This window comes from Silurus meridionalis, chromosome 1 (genome assembly GCF_014805685.1).
Source record: "Silurus meridionalis isolate SWU-2019-XX chromosome 1, ASM1480568v1, whole genome shotgun sequence".
Taxonomy (NCBI): Eukaryota; Metazoa; Chordata; class Actinopteri; order Siluriformes; family Siluridae; genus Silurus; species Silurus meridionalis.
The window spans coordinates 23,764,171-23,786,227 of record NC_060884.1 but is presented as its reverse complement, the minus strand read 5'-3'; the positions used below and the strand labels follow the sequence as shown (position 1 = coordinate 23,786,227).

Below are 22,057 nucleotides of genomic sequence, written 5' to 3'. Positions count from 1 at the left end.
TAATAATAAAGTTCTATTTTTGAAGGCACAAAAACTGAAATCAACTCCTCATCACATCACCCATCACTCTGTGTATGATCCTATTAATGAGCACCAGTGTAAGCAAAAAGGACTGAATCATGTTATTTTTATTTGGTATTTTTTACCAAAGCAACTCTCATTAAGATAAACATGCAAATACACTATAATGAAAACTGCTAGTCTGAGAAACAAATGATCGCTACTTCACAGTTTCATAATATTCATGGTATGAGCAAATTCATATGATGTTATATCATCATAATGGGAGTGACAGAAAGTATAGTGATGTTCTATACATTTGCAAATAAATAAATAGACGATCAGAAAAAAGAGCAATAGGCTCACTTTAAACATCTTACCAATAAACAAAAGAAGAAGATAATACTAATCTAAAAGATTTCCTGTGTAATCAGCAAAAAGGTCCTAACTACTCAAATATCCTTAAACATTCAAACCAAGCTTGTTTATCTATATACTGTACGATTGTTTGTGGCAAATATAAAGAAAGAGACTATAATCAAAAGCAGAATAAAAGGATTTCCTCTATTTTCCAGGTTAGGTTAGGATTCAGTTAAAGCGCTGATTCCTGGTTCTTGGGGCTCTCCTCTCGGTCAGATACATGTTGGCATAGGATGTCAACAAATCATCAATTTTGTAGCCCTTAAAAAAAGACAAAATAATCATAATAATTAGTTACAAAATTTACCTTTAGTTAAAATTAGAGAAGTGGTTAAGACGTTGGATTTCTGATCAGAAGGTAATGTGTGCAAATCCCAGCACCACCAAGTTGCCGCTTTAACAAGGCCCTTAACCCTTAACTACTCAGTTGTATAAATGAGATAATTATAAGTTGCTGTGGAAAATGATGCCTGCCAGATGCCATGGATGCAAATGAAGCAAGTGTTTTTATATTACTCACCAGAGAGGTTTCACACAGAATCTTATTTCCTTTGACCAGATTGCCCACAGTCATGTGGAAGTATGTGCTTCCACTGCACCAGTTTGCAATCATGTTCAATGGGTGTCTTGCTAGGACATCCTTAAAAATGAGAAGTAGACAATTATTAACTGATTTATAAAAATCTAAATAAAACAAAATGGAAATAGTACATAATGTCAAATATGTTCTTAAATCATGCAACTATATATAACTATAACTATAACTATAACTATATATATATATATATATATATATATATATATATATATATATATATATATATATATATATATATATATATATATATATATATATATACAGTTGGCTGTTTGAAACCGATCATAGCATGAATGAATTAAATGAAAATACATTTACCTTGGTTTTCGGATGTATGATTGTAACTCCCTGTTTGCTGATGGCAAGCCTCACAATATCAGGGAAGCTAGGTTCAGATGTTTGCTGCATCAAGAGAACATTTTACACAAGATATTAATGCACAAAATTACAATTCTGAACTGGTGCCTGAAATTGGGTCTCGTTTCTTTACCTTCACTTCAAAGAAGGCACAGCCAAATGTGGGCCACTTGAAGATGACCTTCAGGAAGGCCACCATGGCTTCATCCACTGTCATGTTTGCTTGTTTGTTGTACACAGCAACAATGCTCTATAATAGAGGTATTTAAGAACAGCATATTACATCAAATTTGAGCTCAAATTTGTAAACTGAAGACAGATGAAACAGATTTAAATTATAACAACTGGTCATTTCCTCAACAACCAAATAAGACAACAATTCAGTTTATGTTACTGAGAAATAAAGCCCTGAAATCCTGATTTTTCTTCTGTCTTCCTACAAATATTACTGTTACTGGTGACTCCTTCTAACCCTATTTTCATCAAATATTAACAATTAAACATGAACATCCACTAAATCCCTGTATCAGTTGTTACTATACTATAGAAACAATGACATATAATGTAAATGAGTGATTTGGCCTGAACAACACTGAACAAGTGTTATAAAAAATAACCCCATCCGGCCCATCAGTAATGAGCCTTCTGCCCACTGTGGTATAATAGGAGATAATAAGATGCATAATCCCAACATTTCTTACCCTTTTCCAGTCCTCAGCTGACATGGCTTTCAGTTGATCATTGGGCACAAGCTCTTTCAACATCTTCGTGATCATGACAAACTGAGTCCTATCATCTTCCACTTTAATCCTGAAGAGAAGAGCAGCCAGCTGCACCATTTCCTCTTTAGTACAGCGGTGGTATCCACGAAGATACTTGGGCAACTCCTGTGTACAAGAAGAACTAGATTAGAACATTAGATAATGGGTAACATTATCACCCTGTTTGATTCCACAGATCCTAGCCTCCTCAGATTAAAACTAGATTAATCACATGCGTTTGGGATGAAAAAATGAGTTCACCTGAGGATAGTGGAAGATGCGATCTGCTTCCTGATCTCTACCAGGGATTACATTGAACCACAGTTTCCTCATGAAATACACCTGGTATGAAATGCTCACAGGTCCTCCTGCAGTTTATGCGCAAGCATATAAGCACATGGCATAATTACTGCAACTGTACCTGGGAATTGTGCTTTTAATTGAGATTGTGGGAATACTTTTCAGTACAAATAAAGATAAATCAAACACTATACCTAATATATTTATATGGATTATTTCCATGGTAATGTTTTTAAAACCAGGGGTTTATAACTTTTATTTTAGACAATAAAAAATGTTTTATGTGCATTCAGTGTGACGTATTTGTGTACATTAATTACTGTCTTATTTTCAGGATACATAGAAAAAAGTTGTATTGAATTATACTGTAATTACAATTTTTTGTTAAATACAATAGATTCAAAACAGTCATGACAGCTGAGCTGAGCCTTTATTCTACATGAACTTACCATCCTTCACCATCTTAGTTTTTCTGGACCAGTCGGTGATCAGTCTCAGACTATCAAAGAAGTAATCTGTCTCATTCAAACTCAGAACCTGACCAATATGAAGAAAAGCAGCTGGTGATTAACATGGATGCTGAAACTTACACTTTATGAAAGTAGGTAAAACAAGTGACCTTGATGTTAAAACATACCTTGTCTGGTGTTTTTACAAAAATGCTGAAGCCATCATCTGAGATCAGCCTGAGTTTAGTGGCAATGCTTTTGATCAGATCTCGGATCTTGGTGTTAGTTGCAACTTCAAATGACTGTTTAGAAAAGAGGTATCTCATCAATACTCAGTGCCCATGTTTATCTATTTGTTTGTTTATGGAATAATGTGTCTTACCTCCTCTGTGTCATTAGGGAAAAAGATTTTGTGGAAGATCTTAACACGGTTCTGTTGAATGGCATCCAGTTCCACCTGGTGAGGAGGAAGCTTTCTGGGTTCCATTCTAGAGAAAGAATACACATACAGTCCTCATGCGATATGCATTGTAGATAGCGCGTACATAATATCAAACATATAAATATCTGTGTTGTATATTTTGTATTGCTATTTTAGCTTTATATACATGAAATGTTTTACCACAGATTTTTACACTACTAACTAACATGGATTATGCCGTACAATTTCTGAACATTGCACACGAAGAGATTTTGATATGTTCACACAATGATATCAAGTTTAAAGATTGACGAGGCTGAAATGAGTGCTATGGACTCTGATTTTTAATCTAGGTTTTTAATTAAGCTGTATGATTGTGTTTGGGATCAAATTGTAGAATGATTTGGTCACTTTTTTACAATGCATTGGTAGAGGAACATTCCAAACATGCTCTTAGGGATGTAGTCCAGGGCTTTAGTTCTAAGGCCACAGTGTAAAAGATCACAGCCTGAAAGAAGCCTCCATTCACAAGTTTTATAAATTTACTGGTGTGGAATTTAATGGCAAGGTTTGTCACAATCACGTGTTTCCATGACTAATTTAGTTTCTCTGATACATGTATGTACTTGGATGTACTTGACTAGGTATAGCTATTCACCAATCAATATGATCTCATCATGAATTTAACCTAAACCCAAACAGGTCTCCTATACTGTTGATGGTGTGTAATGAAGGTATGAATATTATGCCAGAGGTTGCTGCAAAGTGGGAATTCCACTGCACATGAGACAATAAACTCTTGAATCTTAAATACCTTAGAGCACCCTGCAACCTGCGCAGGCAGTCAGCAGCCAGTGGCTCCCGCCGCCGAGTATCCAGAAAGCGCTGTACATGTTTCAGCAATGAAGTACTAGGGGAGAACAGACCACAACACATCCACAGCAGCTGCCAACCCTGATCCAAGCTGTGCCTAAGAGTCAGAATACATCATACACGTAAATTAAAGTCAATTAACTGCACCTGGTATGATACTAACTACAAAGGCAGACTATTAGTGGCATTGCAGGTTGTCAAATATGTTTAGCCACCAATGCTTCCAAAAAAATAAAATAAATAAAAAATTCAAGATGGAGAAATGTATGACAAAGAGCTGTAGTTGAAATTTGAACCAGGCTAAAGTTTAAAGACGGTTTGTACCAAGAAAGACCCTGGATACAGTCATGATCACTAGGTTGGCGGTCACAGAGCTATTACATAACCATGTGCAACTGTCCCTTTATAACAGCAAATGTGCAATTTCAACAGAAAATATTCAGTCAGTTTGTATACTAAATTTAATGAGACAGTTATAAAAGAGCCACATGTTACATCTTCTTCGTGAACATGTGGTTTTCCTTACCGGTTGTTATTACTTGTCATTTGCTTGATGATCTGGCAGTAGATCTCATCTCTGAGTGCTTCATTCTGAGTGGCTGGTTCAAAGATTTGATCTGTGAGCTCCAGTGGACTCTGAATTTGCCTGGTGGGATAGTCACCCATGTACTTTAGGATTGGTACAGGCAGGATTTGTAAAGGAAATGTATATAACCAGTGCATGATTGTATTATTACACCAATAAATACACAGATTTAGTTCGTGGGAAATTTCAAGCAGCTTTTCCGGAGACAAGAAAACCACATCACGATACTGTGCGAGATTTAACAAATAAATCATGAGAATATTAATGAGTTTCATTAAATGAATATTTTAACATAACCTACTCTATGCAGCCACTGCAGAGGGACTTTTTTAAACGCAGCCTACTAATGCTAATACTATTATAATACTAATACTATAATAATAATTAATGATTTGCTTATTTAATAGGATGTACACTGTAGACCCTGCAAAGTGGTGACTTATAAGACAAGACTTATACGAGATATATAAACTATAATTATTTTTTATGTCAGGTTCATAATAGTTTGCAGGTCTCTGAAGCAAAGGATATCAGTGAAGGCCTGGCAGGCCTGATGGCTGAGCTCTGGGTTCCCCAGCAGTCTCTTAAGCAGGGGTTGTCTTATAGGCTCCCTGGAGTTTGCCCATAGCCTTTCAGGTGCTGCATTTTTTGAGATCACCTGCCTGTTCACATCTTTGGTGGGAGGTCTGAGGACAAACAAACAAAAAAAAAAAAGTACTGAATCAATGTATATTGTAAATGTGATTAATTGGCTGCCCAAAACTGCATGTTAAAAATGTGTAAAAGAATTTCATACTTCAAGGAGGAAATCCTTTGGATTTTTTTTCCAAAAAACTTTGATTTAATTGTATAGAAAAAGAGAATAATAGAGAGAAGTTTATAGATATACCTGAAGTACTCAATGGAGAACTCTTTAAGAGTTGCAAGAGGTACTCTGTCCGCAATGGTTCCTTTGATAGTGTCTTTAATCATATTAGTTCTCTGATCTGGGGACATGCTGAGCAAACTCTGGACAAAAAACAAAACAAAACAATAATCAATAAACAATGTTTAATATATAGTTTGCATGGCAAGAAGACATATAGTCTGCTGATAGTGTTCTTTTCGACTTGAGGCCACTCTGTGCAGCTTGGGACGGTTTCTCATCAACACCTTGGGTGGCTTCATGAAATTCCGGAGTAAGAACGGGCGAGGATGGATTGAACTGTAGTTAATGTCAACAGTCTGCTACATTGACTCAGGACTACTTTTCGCTTCTGATCATCATCACTGTATCCCACAACATCGTATATCTGCTATAAATGGACATTCGGTGCAACCCAGAAGAGGATGGGTTCCCTCTTGATTCTGGTTTCTCTCAAGGTTTCTTGCTTATGCCATCTCGGGGAGTTTTTCCTTGCCACAGTCGCCACCGGCTTGCTCATCAGGGACAAACTTACTTATAAAGAACATATTCACTTTTAATCACCACATTATCTGTGTAAAGCTGCTTTGAGACAATGTTCATTGTATAAAGCGCTATACAAATAAAAATAAATTGAATTGAATTGAATTGATTCCTGTGGAAGATGTTGTAGATTTGTGGTATGTTTGGTGAATGAATCAGTGAATTTTTACCAAGATTTCATTAGTGGGTTTAGTGAAAGTAGGTAGAATGTAGATGGCATCTGTAGGTACTGCCCCCTTTTGTCCAGTTCGCTCATTCTGTCCCTTTACCCAGCCAGGGTTGGAAGAAAATTCACTGTCTTTAATAAGGAGGATAAGATCTGCCTTTTTGAAACTTAGAAAGGTAGGATCATCTGTAAGAGAATATAAAAAAAGCTACTGAATATTTTGCCGCCAAAATATTGCTGCTGCACAATGCTAGGCAATGCTAGTCAGACAGCTAGTTGCTATTATATATAATCTTTATGCACCACTACAATAACAAGTACTTTGAGTACTTTGAGATTTGTAGTTAGTCCATATTCTGGACAGATGCATGAAATCTAGCATATGCGGATAGATTTAGGACATCAGTGACAGTTGGAAGTAACAATTAAAAAAGGTTTTAATTGCATCTTGGAGAAAACTGACCTTGCCTGTTGACCTCCTGCAGAGCTACAGCATACTGAGAGCGCTCTGTTAGACCAGCCTGGAACAGAACTATCAGATCAACAATGTCTCCAGCATTGACTGCACTTAGTGTAAAGTCTCCCCTTAGAGTATGCAGACACACAGCCTGGCTTCTAGAATGAGGAAGAGAAGAAGGCAAAAAAAAAAAACGCCAAGCAAACCAAAATCAAATAAAATCTTAAATATGTTAATTAAAGTGTATTTTTTGTATTTGTCTAATTGTAGTCTAAACTTATATTAGAACAATCTACCTCTTGGTGTTAATGGCGTTCACCATTGGATAGGAGAGTTCTAAAAACTTCCTCTCACGTTCATCCATGAAGGTTATTCCGGTCCAGTTGATAGCCATGATACATTTATTTTTGGGAAAGGATGGACCTGGTGATTTTTAATATCAGTTGTGATGAAAATATACTTTGATGCGCAAGTTTCTTAAAAATAACACATTTTATTTGTAATACTATTTTTTTACCTGATATCCTGGAAACTTCAAAGAACCTTGAGAAGAGCATTGGCCACTTCTGCCGTGCATAGTCCACCACTTCTGCTTTTACATGATCAGCTTTGGTTGAGGAATTTATATATGGACCCTGAGAGACAAAAGTAAAACCTAAGTGGTTACTGTTCTATAGCTAAAACTTCACTTGAGGACTTGCTCAACTTCTTAACAACAAGCAAAATATTATGAGCATTTAAACATCTCCCATACCTGAACGTGTGCTGTGTGGACCATCTGGATCCATTTGGCCTCTGATTTGTCTTCCAGGTATTTGTGATGAACACAATCCTGAACAACACTTAGCCTTTTCCATACTGTCATCTGACCCATACTGCACAAAGAAATGTTTTGCCGCCAACTGGACAACTACATCTTCCTGTAACAAACGGTTTAATATTCTTTTTAAACCGAACTATACACATCAATCAAATATAAAAACATATATCAAGCTTTTCTCCTCCATTTAAACTCTTTAATTAAATCTTAAATAAAAGAAACCATTCTTATAATTTAGACATAAAACTGTAACAAATTTGGTCACTAACCAAGAATGATTTGTGAGTGACTCCACACGAACAAAATGTAATGCTATCACTCCATGTGCCATCAAATGGTGTCAAACCATGCTGACTAGCTCACCTTCTCAAACTGGTACTCTCCATACTTCAGTCCTCTAATGATCTGTCTGTAGATGAGGTCTGTGCTGGTGCTGTCAATGCTGCAGTCATGCCAGGGGGTGAAGATCTCTTTGCGGAAGTAGAGACGCCAAGGGGCGTGCTGCTCCTGTCCACCCTTCCGCCTTACCTCCTGCTCACACTGTGATATGGCATCCATTACATGCTCGTGTCCACTGCCGATAGACCACACCTTGAAGGCACACGAGAGCATTCCTTACTTGAGTAGCCTGGTCAGGATAAAATTATTTATAATATATAATACTATGGTCAAGTTATATAATATACCTTGTCATAAATAGCTACATATAGAGAGAAGCCAAATGTGTCTTGTAGTTTAACTTTCTGTGAGAGAATCTGGCAAACTTCTTTAGAAGTAGATGCTGAGTCCACGGGCAGACTGAGAGTTTGTCCATCCATAAGAGTCACAGAAATTGCCAAGGGTTTCTTAGTCTTGGTTGCCTAATTGAAAATGAAAGAAAAAGTAAAACGTTGATTGTGCTATTCAAAGTAGATTTTCAACTGGGTCATTACAATGTCTCTTAAAGGCTTTTCATCTTTAGCTTAGAGCCTAAAAGGTGTTTATGGCCCAAAATGATGATGAACACACACTCTAGAATAAGTTGTACAGTACATCATGCAAATGCATTCCCACAATGCGATATTAAAATGAATAAATGTTTGAGAAATGACAATAATTGTATAATTTTTAGCAGTATATACAATTTTTAAATGAGATTATTTTACTTCCTGAAAGACATGCATAGATTTAAAATAACATTTTCTAAAAATGCTCCGTTTATTTAATCACAGTGCAGCCAAACATGTCTGAAGAAAACATTAACACCCTTTGCTTATATACAATGCATTTAAATACAGATATACACAATTTGCTAGTGTTACTCTGATTGACAGAAGAAGGCATTGCCTCCCTCTCTGTCCCTAGGGCACTGCCAGTTATGCTTTTTTTGGACAAACCACGGATTATACTGGCATCAACTAGATTTGAACTTTGTCTCCATGTGGCCATTTTCCTTTTCAAAAAACATTTCCAAGAAGAACCATTTGGAAAACTTTTTCATGAACTAGTCACATTCTCTAAGAGAAAATAATTAAAAAAAATACTAATAGAAATATAAATGATAAATCACTATTTACTTGTAGCTCAAGCCAGCTGGGAGGCTCTCCACGCATGCCATTGGCCACAGTGCGCCTCAGTCTTTCTGCACAGTATGGAGCATATCCAGCAGGGCCGAGTCGAATAAAGCTTTGCAGGTACTGAATGTAGAAAAGTAACTAATTAGTTGCTTATGACTTAAGTAAGTTCACTTATCTATGTTATAACTGAGGTGGGAGTGCCTGCCTCACCTTAATGAAGTGTTCAGTGGGAGGGAAGATGCCCAGGCACAGAGAAAGAAGGATCCATCCTCGAGAGAAACTGCTGCGATTCCCATTCTCTTGGAGCTGCTTACAAATCTGACAGTAGATCTCATCTCTAAGAAATAAAATCCCAGTATGTATAAATGTGTCTTTACCAACTCGGTGCTACAGAAGAACCTATACAGTATTTCTGGAAAAGTTGCCCACCTCAGGTCTCGTCTGACAATGCCATATCCTACAATGATGTGCAGCTTTTCAAGAGATGTGAGTGGACGGTCCAGGGTTAGTCCTTCTTCAATCATGTTCTCCTCTTCCTCACTTATAGTTTGTACAGTTGGTAGTTTGGAAACCTCAGAGCCATCCTCTGGCTATTTATACAAAAAAGAATGAGTTAGGACAGTGAATATTATCACATTATTAAGACAGGTGTGATCATTTTCTTAAGGTTATAACTAACTAACTAAAGATCTTAATTAACTTAACAAATTGGTTTTGCATATTAAGAGGTCAATTAAACAGTTTAATGTGCTATACCTCTTCTTCGATGATTGATGGTTTTCGGGAAGCCTTTCTATTTGATGATGACCCTCCATCTAGCATTGTGGATGTCTTTCTATTCCGGTTCAGCAGATCAACAAAGAGAGAGGACTTCCTGTTTTTGGGACCCTCCAGTGTATTGGAGGTAGCCTTCCCAGTTGGTATATGTTCTTCTGTCATGGTTGATGTTTTCCTTTTTCCTGATAGCATATCTGTGAATGTTGAGGGCTTTCTTCTCTGAGGTGGCATTTCTGGGCCTGGAGAATCTTTCTGTATGTTTTTGTTTCTCAACAGTTTCTTAAAGAAACACACACACACACACACACACACACACACACACACACAATATGTTATCTAATGTGTAATCACTGCCCTAGCTATGTACGTTTTCTTTTTTCCGCCACTGGATGTCTGATTAGGAATCTACAATCTTCACCCACATTTCTATAAACTAAAGGAAGGAACTATACAAATGCAAAATAATTGAATTTTGTAATCATCTTTTGTTTCTCAATCACAAATAGAGTTTCTCATTACCTGGTCCAGTCCAACCATGTGGCTGAGACGTCTGTCTTGCCTTGATGCCACATCCTGCAGTAGAGAGTTATCAGCAAATGCTGATCTCCTTGTTGGGACTTTCTGAGCCTTTGGTTCAGGAAGATCTCCCATAAACCTCAAGATGATCCACCACACTGTTAGGGAAGCCTAAAAAGAGCATCTCAATTAAACACATATTTAGATGTTTGCTACACCATGTCCAGCAGCACTCCCAAACTGTTGCCTGATTGATAAACTAAAAAACCTGATTTACCACCACATCATTTTCCTCTTCATGGTACAACAGTGGTTGGCGCAGTCTCTGGCGGATGTGAGTGGGTGTAGCAGCACCCTGGAAGTACATAGATGAAAATTTGGAAAACGAGTACTCATCCAGATCATCATAGTCTTCTTCAGGAAGCTCTTCCACCATTGGAGCATCATCCAGGTCGACTTCCTCCAACACAGTCCGCTTTCCATCTAAATCCTAGTAACAAACATTTGGATTATTTTAGCTTAAAATAGCACTTCACTTATTAAAATGCTAAGATGAACAACACTGTAGTGATTAAAATTAACCAATTAAAAAAAATTAGGAAAACTGTTACACAGGTACAATTCAATCTAAAATATTTTCTTCTGACCTCAAAGCCAGAAGGTGCCTGGCCCTCCTGCCCTCCCACAATGTTGGGCAAGAAGCCAAAGATTGTGTCCACCATTTCCTGATCATTGATTATCATGGACTGTTCAGCAGCTTCCTTCTCTCTCTTTTGGCGGAGAATATTCTCTAGCTTCTTTTGTCTCACCAGAGCAGCCATCTCTTCTGCTCTGCGCTCCTGCAGTGACAAAAAGGCCTACAAACCACAAACATGATGAATGAAATATGACTTTTTCAGTAGTCAGTACTACATAAGAAGAAAACTGATCAGCATGAATTAAGAAGGTGTTGAACACTGCTGTAATGTTAATAACACACATCATTCTTCATCTTCTGAACGGTTTTCCGGGCATGCATCCCTCTGACTTGAGCCTGTAAGAGGATGACAGCTGCTCTCTTTCGCCTCCATTCCTTTCTGGCAAAGTAAGTGTGGATCTGTGCCTGCAAGAGCAAAGTGGCCTTATGCTCCAGTTCATACTGGCGAGATAACTGACGTGAGCGCACAGTGGCCTGAAGACGAGTATATCCCAACTGGACCTGTGCATCAGATCATCAGAATTATCACCACATTGTAGAAATGCTGACAACCTTCACATTTTTTAAACACAACTCTATGATGACCATTTAAGCCCATTTTATGCTCAACCTATGATATCTCACCACTTTATAGAGTTTTCTGCCTTTGTGTCCACGCCAGTATTTCTGCACAACCACAGCTGCTGATCTTTGTTTAAGAAACTGTTTCCTGCATTCAAAAACATTAGCATACTGAGAGAAGGGACTTTAGCATGTATATATACTGTATATATTTGCTTTTGGGTACAGCTTACCTGTGCTTGTATCCTCTCAGGACTTTCTGTATAACGAGTGCTTTCTCATTTAAGGCCTTGTCTCGTTTCAGCTCCAACACAGTATCATGGAAATCCTGTAAAACATTTTGGAAGATTCAAGCATTGGGTAATAAATTGCAATTAACAAAGATTGATCATGACATGTTACATTACCTTACCTTCAAAAACACTTTGGTTTTGCCAATTTTCCAGTCATCGCCAGCACTGAGCGCATTCTTACAAATGCTCTCACTGCATACCCTGGCACTCTCCTAAAAAAAGAGAAATTTATATTATTTTATAACATCAAATAATTATGTTAATGTTATTTTACTTTGTGATATGAAGATTTTAGCTAACAATAAACAATGCTGGTTTAAATAACATTGTACATTTTTCTGCATTTTTTAAACTCTGACCACTAAGATTAAAAACATCCAAGTATTTCTCACCGTTTTTGGGTCACAGGTGGCAGAGTTGAGTAGGACACGATATCGATCCAGAAACTGCTTGAAGGTGTGACGAATTGGGTAACCAGCCTTCCTGATGCGAATGGTCTCCATCATGCCCGAGTAGCGCAGCTGACGCAGACACAGCTCCCTGTCAAACAGCTGGATCAAACAGAAATCAGCATGAAGGAAAACATAATACATTGATTCCATTTTACTAGCAAAACAAAATTTTGTTTCTGTACATTTAAAACAGAAAAAAATTACTAAATTATTTTGTAATGACATTACCATGGGTTTCTTAAAGTCATTCGGTTTAATGCAACGAATGAAGTAAGGCTGGCATGCAGTCAGAGTTTTCATCAGAGAGTCCAGAGACTGACGAAACTGTCCACATAATGTGGGCATGCGCTTCTTATTGTCTGTCATTTGCTGAAAGGGCAATAGCGTTAGCACCAAAGTGGCTATCAATGCATCCTATTAACAGAAATCAACATTAAATCTAATTTAAACTTACCCGCGTGGAGCTCATGGAGCTGATCATCATTTTAGGGTTTCTGCTGCTTTTCCCATTGGTGGAGAGATCATTGTGAAAGATCTGTTTCAGGAGCTGATTGGTAGACGTGTCCACCAGAATAATAAGATCTGAACTGAGAGCATCCCGGTTCTTTTCCAGAAAACCTTGCAGAAGAGAGGAATTAAATAATTTTTAATAATAAAAATATCCAATACAGTTTTACATTATTTGTCATAAATAATAAATTTCCATTTACCTTTTGAGTCATAATAAACTGGCCCAGCAAAATGCTCGATTCCAAATTTTGTTTTATGACTGTGGTTAGGAGCAATGTAGACTTTGTTTTTCCCATGGAACTGAAACATCTTTTGCAGCAAGGTGGCATCTGTGCCCTGGTACAGTACAGTAGAAGCAGTAGAAATTAACACATACAGTACAGTACACAGTTGCAAAGCAAGCCATGTTTAATGTCATTACAATTGAATTAATTGTACATTATAGTGCTGTTACATTCTCAAATCTATTTGGTCTAAAGGTGTTGAAGGAACATTTTTAAACAGCAGCCCTGATAGAATCTCGAGGTTTAATTTATATTTGTTTCCAATTATGCCCTCAATCTAATATGTAATAATCTTTATAGTTACAAATCATTCAAATGAAATTGGATGTGGCAGGTGATCTCTATAAACTGAAGCTAATAATGAATTTATTTTTTTCTTTACTGACAAAGAAAACATATAGTTTATAAGATAATATTTTCTTCCCTAGATATTACAATATAATTGACCATTAATGGAAGGAGACCTGCTTATTAGTGCTACGTATGAGTTAATGTAAATTTTCTGTCATAAACAAGTTTTTAAGAGAGAAGACTTTGTGCTTTCTGATTTATCAGTAACATTACATGTTGAGCTCTTGTATCTGTTTATAGCTGCTGTTGTATAAGTGATAATAAAATTTGTTTTGCTGTCATCACAATATTAAACAGATAAAACGCCATTAAATGTTTGGGAAGCATTACATGTTATTAGATTTTAATACATTTTTAATTAGATTCATTGTAAACCCCACAGGACATGCTGTTTTAAGTAAATAAATAAATAAGTCTGCATTTGATTTAGCACTATCCCATGATTTGTCATTAATTTTTTTACATGCCCCATTATCTTTTATTCCTTCCTTAACTAGCTGAATAATCAACGCCCAGATCAGAAGACACCATCTGTATCTTAAACATCATATAATGTTGCACCTTAGGAAAGTGGCTCTCTTCATCAATAAGAGAAAGAATGTTGAGAGGTTTGTTAGCCAGCACATCGAGGGTACCCTGGTTATCAACAAAGTCGATGTGTTTCCAGACAATGTTCTCTTGGGCGTACTCCTCCTGCTCCATCTTAAAGACATGCTTCACAAAGAACTGCTGGAGCTGCTCATTGGCAAAGTTAATGCACAGCTGTTCAAAGCTGAAAGAAAGAGACCACACAAATAAGAATAAGAGAATATAATACAAGCTGAATATCAGACAAATAGTATCAATGCATGTGTGTCATTTTTCTTTTTACAAAACCTGTTTTGATTGAAGTTTTCAAATCCAAAGATGTCTAGCAAGCCTATAGAGTGACGGGTATCAGTGGACTCCTCAGAGGGTGGCTTGTATATAGCATTGTTGATTTTGTCCACAATCCACACAAACAGTCTTCCATAGATGGCCTGTGCCAAAAGATTTATCATGTGCTTAGCAGTACTGAAAGATTTCTATTAGGTCTAACAGAAAAAGAAACAGATGTGTAATTGAATTACTTCTATTTGATCATTCTTTGGGTCTGTACCTTTACAAAGGCATTCCTGCCATCACTTGCTTGGTCTGAGGAAAGTGGTTTAGATACACTCTCTCTGTTTGTCATGAAGGACCTTTGAGTCAAACTTGTATCTAGAGTCTTTATGTCCACCTACAAAGAAACAAATTAAACCAGTTAACCACAGAAGTTGAATGAGCCCTTTCACTATAATGCATACTTTTAATACAAGTTTGTTTAAGAATTACCTCCAACAACTGAGCAGCCATTTCAAAATGGGTAGAGGTGATAATATCACAACCTTCCAGATTATTTGAAATTGTGGCTGAAATAAAAACCAGAAATTCTGAATATGAATGCTACTGTTCTGGCTTATTTCAGAGAACATTCAGTGATGTTTTTTGTGTGAAATTTTACCCTTGACCACTAAAAACCTCCTTCACCTTCAAACTCCATGTTGCCTAGGTGGAGGATGGCAGCAAGTAGCTTGTGAATTTCCCAGGAATCGCTTTCTGTGAATGTCAAGATCTTCAGGGCTGACCGAAAATGGGCATATTCCTTGATATCATCCCTCCCGTCACAGGAAGTGCACTTGCCCTGATTTTAAAATAGCAATTTCTAGTTATTATTCAAATTATTATATACGCACTCATGAAAACAGTGGTGTGATATCACCATACCATGGTCAGGAACTTGTACTCCACAGCATTACCCAAAGACAAAATCTTCTTCTTTTCAGCCTGCATGCCCATCAGCATGTAGTAGAAGATGTGGTAGTTTCTCTCCTCTTGAGCCTGGGCAGGTTTTTAAATGTAATTTACACAGCTCTGCATTTACTGGCAAAATTTTTAATGTTAATGAATTTTTTCTTGTCATGGTCTACCTGTCGACAGACACGTGATTTCTCCAGTAGGTACTGCTCAATACAGGCTCCTTCAATGGCTCCTCCCTTACGGAACTGGATATCGATATACTTCCCAAAGCGACTTGAGTTATCATTGCGAATGGTTTTTGCATTTCCAAAGGCTAGACACAAAAGATTCTTTTCGGTCCAATAATTTTTTTACTACATTATAAAAAAGCTCAATGGTACATAATAAAAATTTTCTTTATTTTGTTTTTACTAAATCAAGTCTAAAAGGTCAAATGACTACCTTCCAGTATAGGGTTCGCTTCAAGGATCTGTTGCTCTATCCACGATCTCTGCCCACTCACAGCCGCCAAGTATTGCAGCATCAGTTTGGCGCTTTCTGTCTTTCCTGCACCAGACTCCCCACTGGCATACACAAATACACACAATGCATGCTGGGAATATGACACAAATATACAAGATTTACCAGCTCAATTTCAACCAGCTTATTTTTACAGCTGAACAAGGGAGGTGACTTCGATTCTATACACTGGGAAAAAAGGGCCATGGGAGTGTCTCTCACTTTAATATACTCTAATGTATGAGTTCATGTGTCCCAAAATGCATAACAAAGGCAAAAATGTACGGGGAGAATGTATTTGTTCAAAATTATGTCACTTTGCACATGAAGATAATTAACTTAGTACTCATTAATTAATTTTATTTATAATTATCTTTCTTGTCTATAAGATGTTCTATAACCAAATGGGCTTTTAAAAAAATTTTTTTTGCCAAACTCTAATCAGGCCCTCCTGTTTTCAGGCTTACCTCTAAGTTTGTGTAAACCTTCTGTATTTGCTTTAGTGAAGTGAACAAATATTTGATTTGTCCACAATTAACTTCTATAGACCTGACTGTAGTTCCATGGTGCACAGTAAGTAACGTAAAAGTTGACAAGATAGAAAGATACATTTTGCAAATCCCAGACTACTGTTACTTCATAAATGGAGGAATGGAGGTCTCAGTATGCATGTGCAGATGCACTAAAGGATATCCATGTGTAAGACATCACCCTGCTGGTTAAAGGCAGTGAAACAGAACTCCCCATCTGATACCTAAGCAATTTTAAGGATGACTTCAGACTAATGTAGAGATCTGTGTGTGTTTGCCTGACCTGATGATGCAGCACTGGTCTTGGCAGCTACGGCGCATGTTAAAGAAGCAGCTGTCTGCGATGGCGAAGACATGTGGGGGCATTTCACCTAGACGACGGTTTGTGTACAGCTGCACATGATCTGGAGTGTAGATTGGCAGCAGCTGGTATGGGTTCACCGCCACCAGAATAGACCCTGTGTATGTCTAATAAAAGAGCATATATAATACAGTCGTGGGTTTAATTAATGAATACGAGGTAGGATTGCTTGTTCTTTTCTTAAATGTAAATAGACACATTGTCCAATAAAATTACAAATTACACACATGGATTTATAAAAACCATACATGTATTGCTATTTGTTTCAATCATTGCTGATTGAAAGTAAAAATTGTTAGTTTATTATGTTTTAAATGTCGGCTTTGTTTGTCATATTATCGACCACTACTTTATTAAGAAAACTAAAAAAAAAACATTTCCTCTGATCAAAAACATTTTCTAGGACACTCGCTCTCTTGATGGGAACTAAACTACATATAAGGAAGTACTGAAAGTTACAGAGATATGATGCAGTACTCTGGCACAGCCAGTGTGAGTCTCTGAACAAACAAAAGCATATTTGTTCCTATGGAGATGAACAGACCTGCTATTAACCACTGAGGGCAAAGTCTGTGACAAGCAGGCGAGTGGCCTTACACAGACGGAAGAAGTCATTCATTAATTCAATAAACTGTACACTGTGTTTAATTTACTGCATTTTGTTACACTTGTATCTGTCTGTCACTCACATAAATTATTCCCTCCTTATGGCGAATTAGAAGGTTTCTGAGCAGTCCAGCCTCGTTGAGATCACCCAGCCGAATCATGTCATCTACGCCATTAATGGAAGAGGCGTGCATATGCTTCAGGGCGCTGTCCGGTTTCTTGATCTTGTGCTCCTGAGATACATATTATGATATAAAACATTCGGCTTCATCACACAACTGACACAATAGATCTTTTTTGTTGTTGTTGTGTGTAGAGTTTTTGTTGTGTGATATTACCGTTCCTTCATCATCTATAAGCTTAATTTGACCAGATTCTGAAATTCTGACTTCAGCACCGATTGGCACACCTGAGCTGGAGTCCACCCACACATAATCACCCTGAAGCAAAATTAGAAATAAGAGAAAATGTCAAACTATAGAGTGTAGTAGTCATGCAAAGCAACATTAGTCATGTTTCCTTCACATTCATGTGTCATAAAATCCTCTAAAACGTGTCTAAAACTACAAGATTCTTTAATTAGATTAGACTACATTCGATTATTTACATACAAGTAATAATTTCATATTTATCAAACATACTAATTACATTTGAAGGCACTGAATAATTACCTGTCTCAAGACCACCATGACTGAATTGTTTTCTCCCCCTGGCTACAACACATACAAAAAAAAAAAATAAATTACTTCGAATTTAACTCTAAAATATATCCGCAATATGAAATGATCCACACCGACACATCTCCTTGAAATCACAAGACCAGCCCTGCTGTAAACCAAAGCATTTATATATTTGATAAATTAGCCTATACAAATTTTTTACATAACCAGAACCACTACTGTATATCCAAAAGAGCAGAATATGACGAATACGCAAATATCCAATAATATATGGAAAAATGGAATACATATAATTTAGAATAGATCACATTTATAATGAAAACCTTAAAAACACAAGGGAAAAACTAAATTGCATCTTTACCTGTATTTACTGACAGTCTGCCCAAGGGGGGAAAGTCTCTGATCGTTGACTTGTACTCCCAGTGAGAATCAGGTGGTGAGATTAGGCGTTTCCTTTACCAGCAGCAGCTATTTATGACACTTTGACTTTGTTCTCTGTGCATAAAGCTTCCAGTGCAATCGTAATAGATGGTAATAGACAGCAAGAATTTATCCTCTGAATTACATCATTGTAAAAACCTAAAGGTTTTACAATGATGTAAAAACTTATCCTCTTATGTTTTCTCTCTTAGTTGACTGTACATTATATACAGGGTCCTGTACTATAATGCATTTAATAAGAACTCTGTGTATTGTATTTGAAATGTAAAATGCTGAACCTTTGGACTTGTGGATTACAGAAAGTAAACCTCTTGTTAGGTGATGTGGGGATATTAAAGCAACAGATAACCTACCACACAGCATATGTGTCAGAGCTGCTTCAAAGATGGTGCCATGTAAGGTAAAATATAGACTTTTTAAAGTAGTGAAAGCCTTTTTAAATGTTATAAACAAGAAACACCAGCAATAGTGTTTAAATTAAAGAAAAAACATGAACAAAAAAATTTGATAGTGCATCTAAATCATACCAACAGATGGATATATTTATTAACAATATTGCATAATGCACAACTCAGACTTCCTGGAGCAGTGCTCGAAAGCAGAAGATGCCTCTTGTGGAGTGACATGTCAAAGCAGGGGCTGGCTTAACATCCTTAGGCAACAGCAACAGCAAGGTCTGTTTGATTTTGATGAAACGCTGTGATATCATCCAATTCCGTTCAGTTCGATTCAGCTTTATTTATATTTGCCACTTTTAACAATTGACATTGTCCTCTAAGCAGCTTTACAGAGACTAAGAGGTTATGAAGTTGGAATCTATAAGTTTAGTGCTTATTATCCTGAATGTGCAAGCCAGTGGCAATTGTGGTAAGGAAAAAGTCCCTGAGATGATATGAGGAAGAAATCTTGAGAAGAACCAGGCTCAAAAGGAAACCCATCCTCATCCTGATGGCACCGAATGTCCATTCATTATTCATCCAGTTGGTAAAAAAAAAAAAGCATTGATATGACTTTTGAAAAAAGATTTGTCCAGAGGTTTACATTCTATATTTTTACCCAGCATATGCATAGTAGTTGACTGACACCCTGCATGCAGTTATCCTATTCTTATATAGCTGTTATATAAGCTACTAATCATACATTTAGTGATGAAATATAGAGATTTTCATTTATGTAGGAGTTACTTTTACTTCAGTTACTTCAGTTACTTAAGAAAGGCAAACATTTTTGGCGCTGAGTAGTAGAACGTGTCTGTATTTTGACGTGCACAACATTAGCTGAAATGCTTGCACCATTTTGTATGGATGTCCTAATTGAGAACATATAAGGCTAGTGCACTGTAGGCTATATTTGTTTTTTTTTCCACACTGCTGGGGCAAGTCCTTAGTCTGTGCTTTTCAGTGAGAAGCCATGCCTTTGTGCAGGTCTTCTGGCTAAGGATGCCAAAATATTCCAAATGAAAAGTAGATCTTGCCAAGAGAAGTCACCAAGGCATTCTGTACATCAAAGTTATTAAGTAACCCTAAGACCCAAATAAATGTTTTGGCAGACATGGCCTTTGTGATAACTGAGAGAAAAATCAATGTTCACATCAAATATTAGAATGGGGAAAATTATTTTATGAAAAGTTTGTTGATAACATGCCTGCTGATACCAGATGGGCTGATTTGTGTACTTTTAGAATCTGAATTTTCACTTAAAACAGCCTCTAGAATGTACACAATTTTATAAGAAACAAAAAACTGAGCAGCAGGTTCTGTGAGATATTAGAGCAGAATGGCCAGCCTGGTTTCAACTTACAGGAAGGCATTGACCTCACATTTTCCCCATTGTAATTTTTGATGTGAACATTAACTGAAGCTCTTGACCTGTATCTGCAGGGGTACTGTATATGCATTATAATACGCTCACATCACTTGGTCAAAATACACACAATCACAATTGCTCTCTGAGGAACCGTGTCTACTAACAGCCATATAAAGGTCAAATATTATCTTGAGATTATGGATCAGGTGTGGCCTCCCAAGTTATTTACTAGATTTCTTGAGATTTCCTAGACATTAAATTAGTTTACACCACTTCTTCTTCTTCTTCTTTCGGCTGCTCCAATTAGGGGTCACCACAGCGGATCATCCGTCTCCATACCACTCTGTCCCCTACATCTGCCTCTTTCACACCAACTTACCTTCATGTCTTCCCTCACCACATCCATAAACCTCCTTCTTGGCCTTCCTCTTTTCCTCCTTCCTGGTGGCTCCATCCTCAGCATTCTTTTACCAATATAACTCATGTCCCTCCTCTGCACATGTCCAAACCATCTCAATCTCGCCTCCCTCACCTTGTCTCCAAAACGTCCTACATTGGCTGTCCCTCTAATAAACTCGTTTCTAATCCTGTCCATCCTCGTCACTCCCAACAAAAACCTTAACATCTTCAGTTCTGCTACCTCCAGCTCCACCTCCTGTCTTTTACTCAATGCCACTGTCTCTAATCCATACAACATCGCAGGTCTCACCACAGTCCTATAAACTTTCCCTTTCATTCTTGCAGATACTCTTCTATCACAAATCACTCCTGCCACTCTTCTCCACCCACTCCACCCTGCCTGCACTCTTTCCTTCACTTCTCTAACACACTCTCCATTACTATCCAAAATTAGTTTACACCACTAAACAGTATAAAAAACATTACAGTATACTGGACAGTTAAATGTTTAAAACATAGTTGCATCGTTAATAGCTGAAGCAAAGACCTTTTTCACAAAGTGTAAAAAAATTTTTGTCGTTTATGTTATAAAAAATACTAAGAATATTTAATTCAAGCTAGTTCAAGTCTGCCTATAATAAACGGCTGTTAAAATGCCATGTACCCGTTCCCGTATCTCCTCCTCCTTTGCATCTCTGCAGAGTCAGTATAAATCTAAATCTGGATTCAGGAAGAATTTGAGTCTTCTAGGTTCCTTTAACTTATATTTTAGTATTTCTCCAGTTGTTGAATAAAATACATTTACAAAAATATACCATGCATATTGCAAAGCAAAGCCATTAATTTTAAATATTTCAGAATTTGAATTTTAGGTTTAATTTAGTGATCATTTTTTTTTTTTTTTTTTTACTGAAATAGCTTATAGTATACAGATACAAAAGAGAAAAACAAAATGCACAAAAATGTCATAATGATTTACTTTAGGGTGTCAAGAGGGGGAAAAAAAACAGGACACAAAAGTCGTCTCTTCTGCCCAGAATCACTGACAACAATTAAATATTTATTTTTTATTAATATGTATTAAATTATTTTCATTAGTCTATTCTCTTCATTTCATAGCTTTTCTCTCAGTTGCACTGCTTCCAGCATTGTATGCTTATGTATGAGTTTCTACCCAATCATATTTCAGCCATCATGTGTTGCCAGGGTCAAACAAATCTGCCTTGAGGAAATAACATTTGATTGGATGTTCAAAACTAGCAAACC

The 22,057-nt window shown here is 36.9% G+C and overlaps 1 protein-coding gene across 1 annotated transcript; it reads right to left on the bottom strand.

Annotated features, from left to right (window-relative positions):
* Nucleotides 1–110: 110 nt before the first annotated feature.
* LOC124392981 (unconventional myosin-VIIa) lies at nucleotides 111–18,602 on the bottom strand. The gene is given in 49 exon segments (XM_046860313.1): nucleotides 111–681; nucleotides 941–1,060; nucleotides 1,337–1,420; nucleotides 1,509–1,625; nucleotides 2,077–2,262; nucleotides 2,398–2,504; nucleotides 2,886–2,973; nucleotides 3,074–3,187; nucleotides 3,268–3,373; nucleotides 4,121–4,276; nucleotides 4,706–4,859; nucleotides 5,297–5,451; nucleotides 5,655–5,773; nucleotides 6,383–6,564; nucleotides 6,842–6,993; nucleotides 7,132–7,258; nucleotides 7,353–7,470; nucleotides 7,590–7,677; nucleotides 7,679–7,755; nucleotides 8,019–8,246; nucleotides 8,342–8,515; nucleotides 9,212–9,331; nucleotides 9,422–9,548; nucleotides 9,641–9,801; nucleotides 9,968–10,267; nucleotides 10,508–10,675; nucleotides 10,782–10,994; nucleotides 11,152–11,361; nucleotides 11,484–11,702; nucleotides 11,826–11,910; nucleotides 11,996–12,090; nucleotides 12,175–12,267; nucleotides 12,448–12,606; nucleotides 12,736–12,876; nucleotides 12,962–13,125; nucleotides 13,218–13,353; nucleotides 14,214–14,424; nucleotides 14,529–14,671; nucleotides 14,791–14,910; nucleotides 15,006–15,082; nucleotides 15,201–15,354; nucleotides 15,438–15,551; nucleotides 15,641–15,783; nucleotides 15,912–16,033; nucleotides 16,782–16,966; nucleotides 17,549–17,698; nucleotides 17,804–17,905; nucleotides 18,137–18,178; nucleotides 18,507–18,602. Coding segments are annotated over 48 exon segments (6,675 nt in total). The 5' UTR covers nucleotides 18,155–18,178; nucleotides 18,507–18,602; the 3' UTR covers nucleotides 111–588.
* Between the last annotated feature and the right edge of the window lie 3,455 nt (nucleotides 18,603–22,057).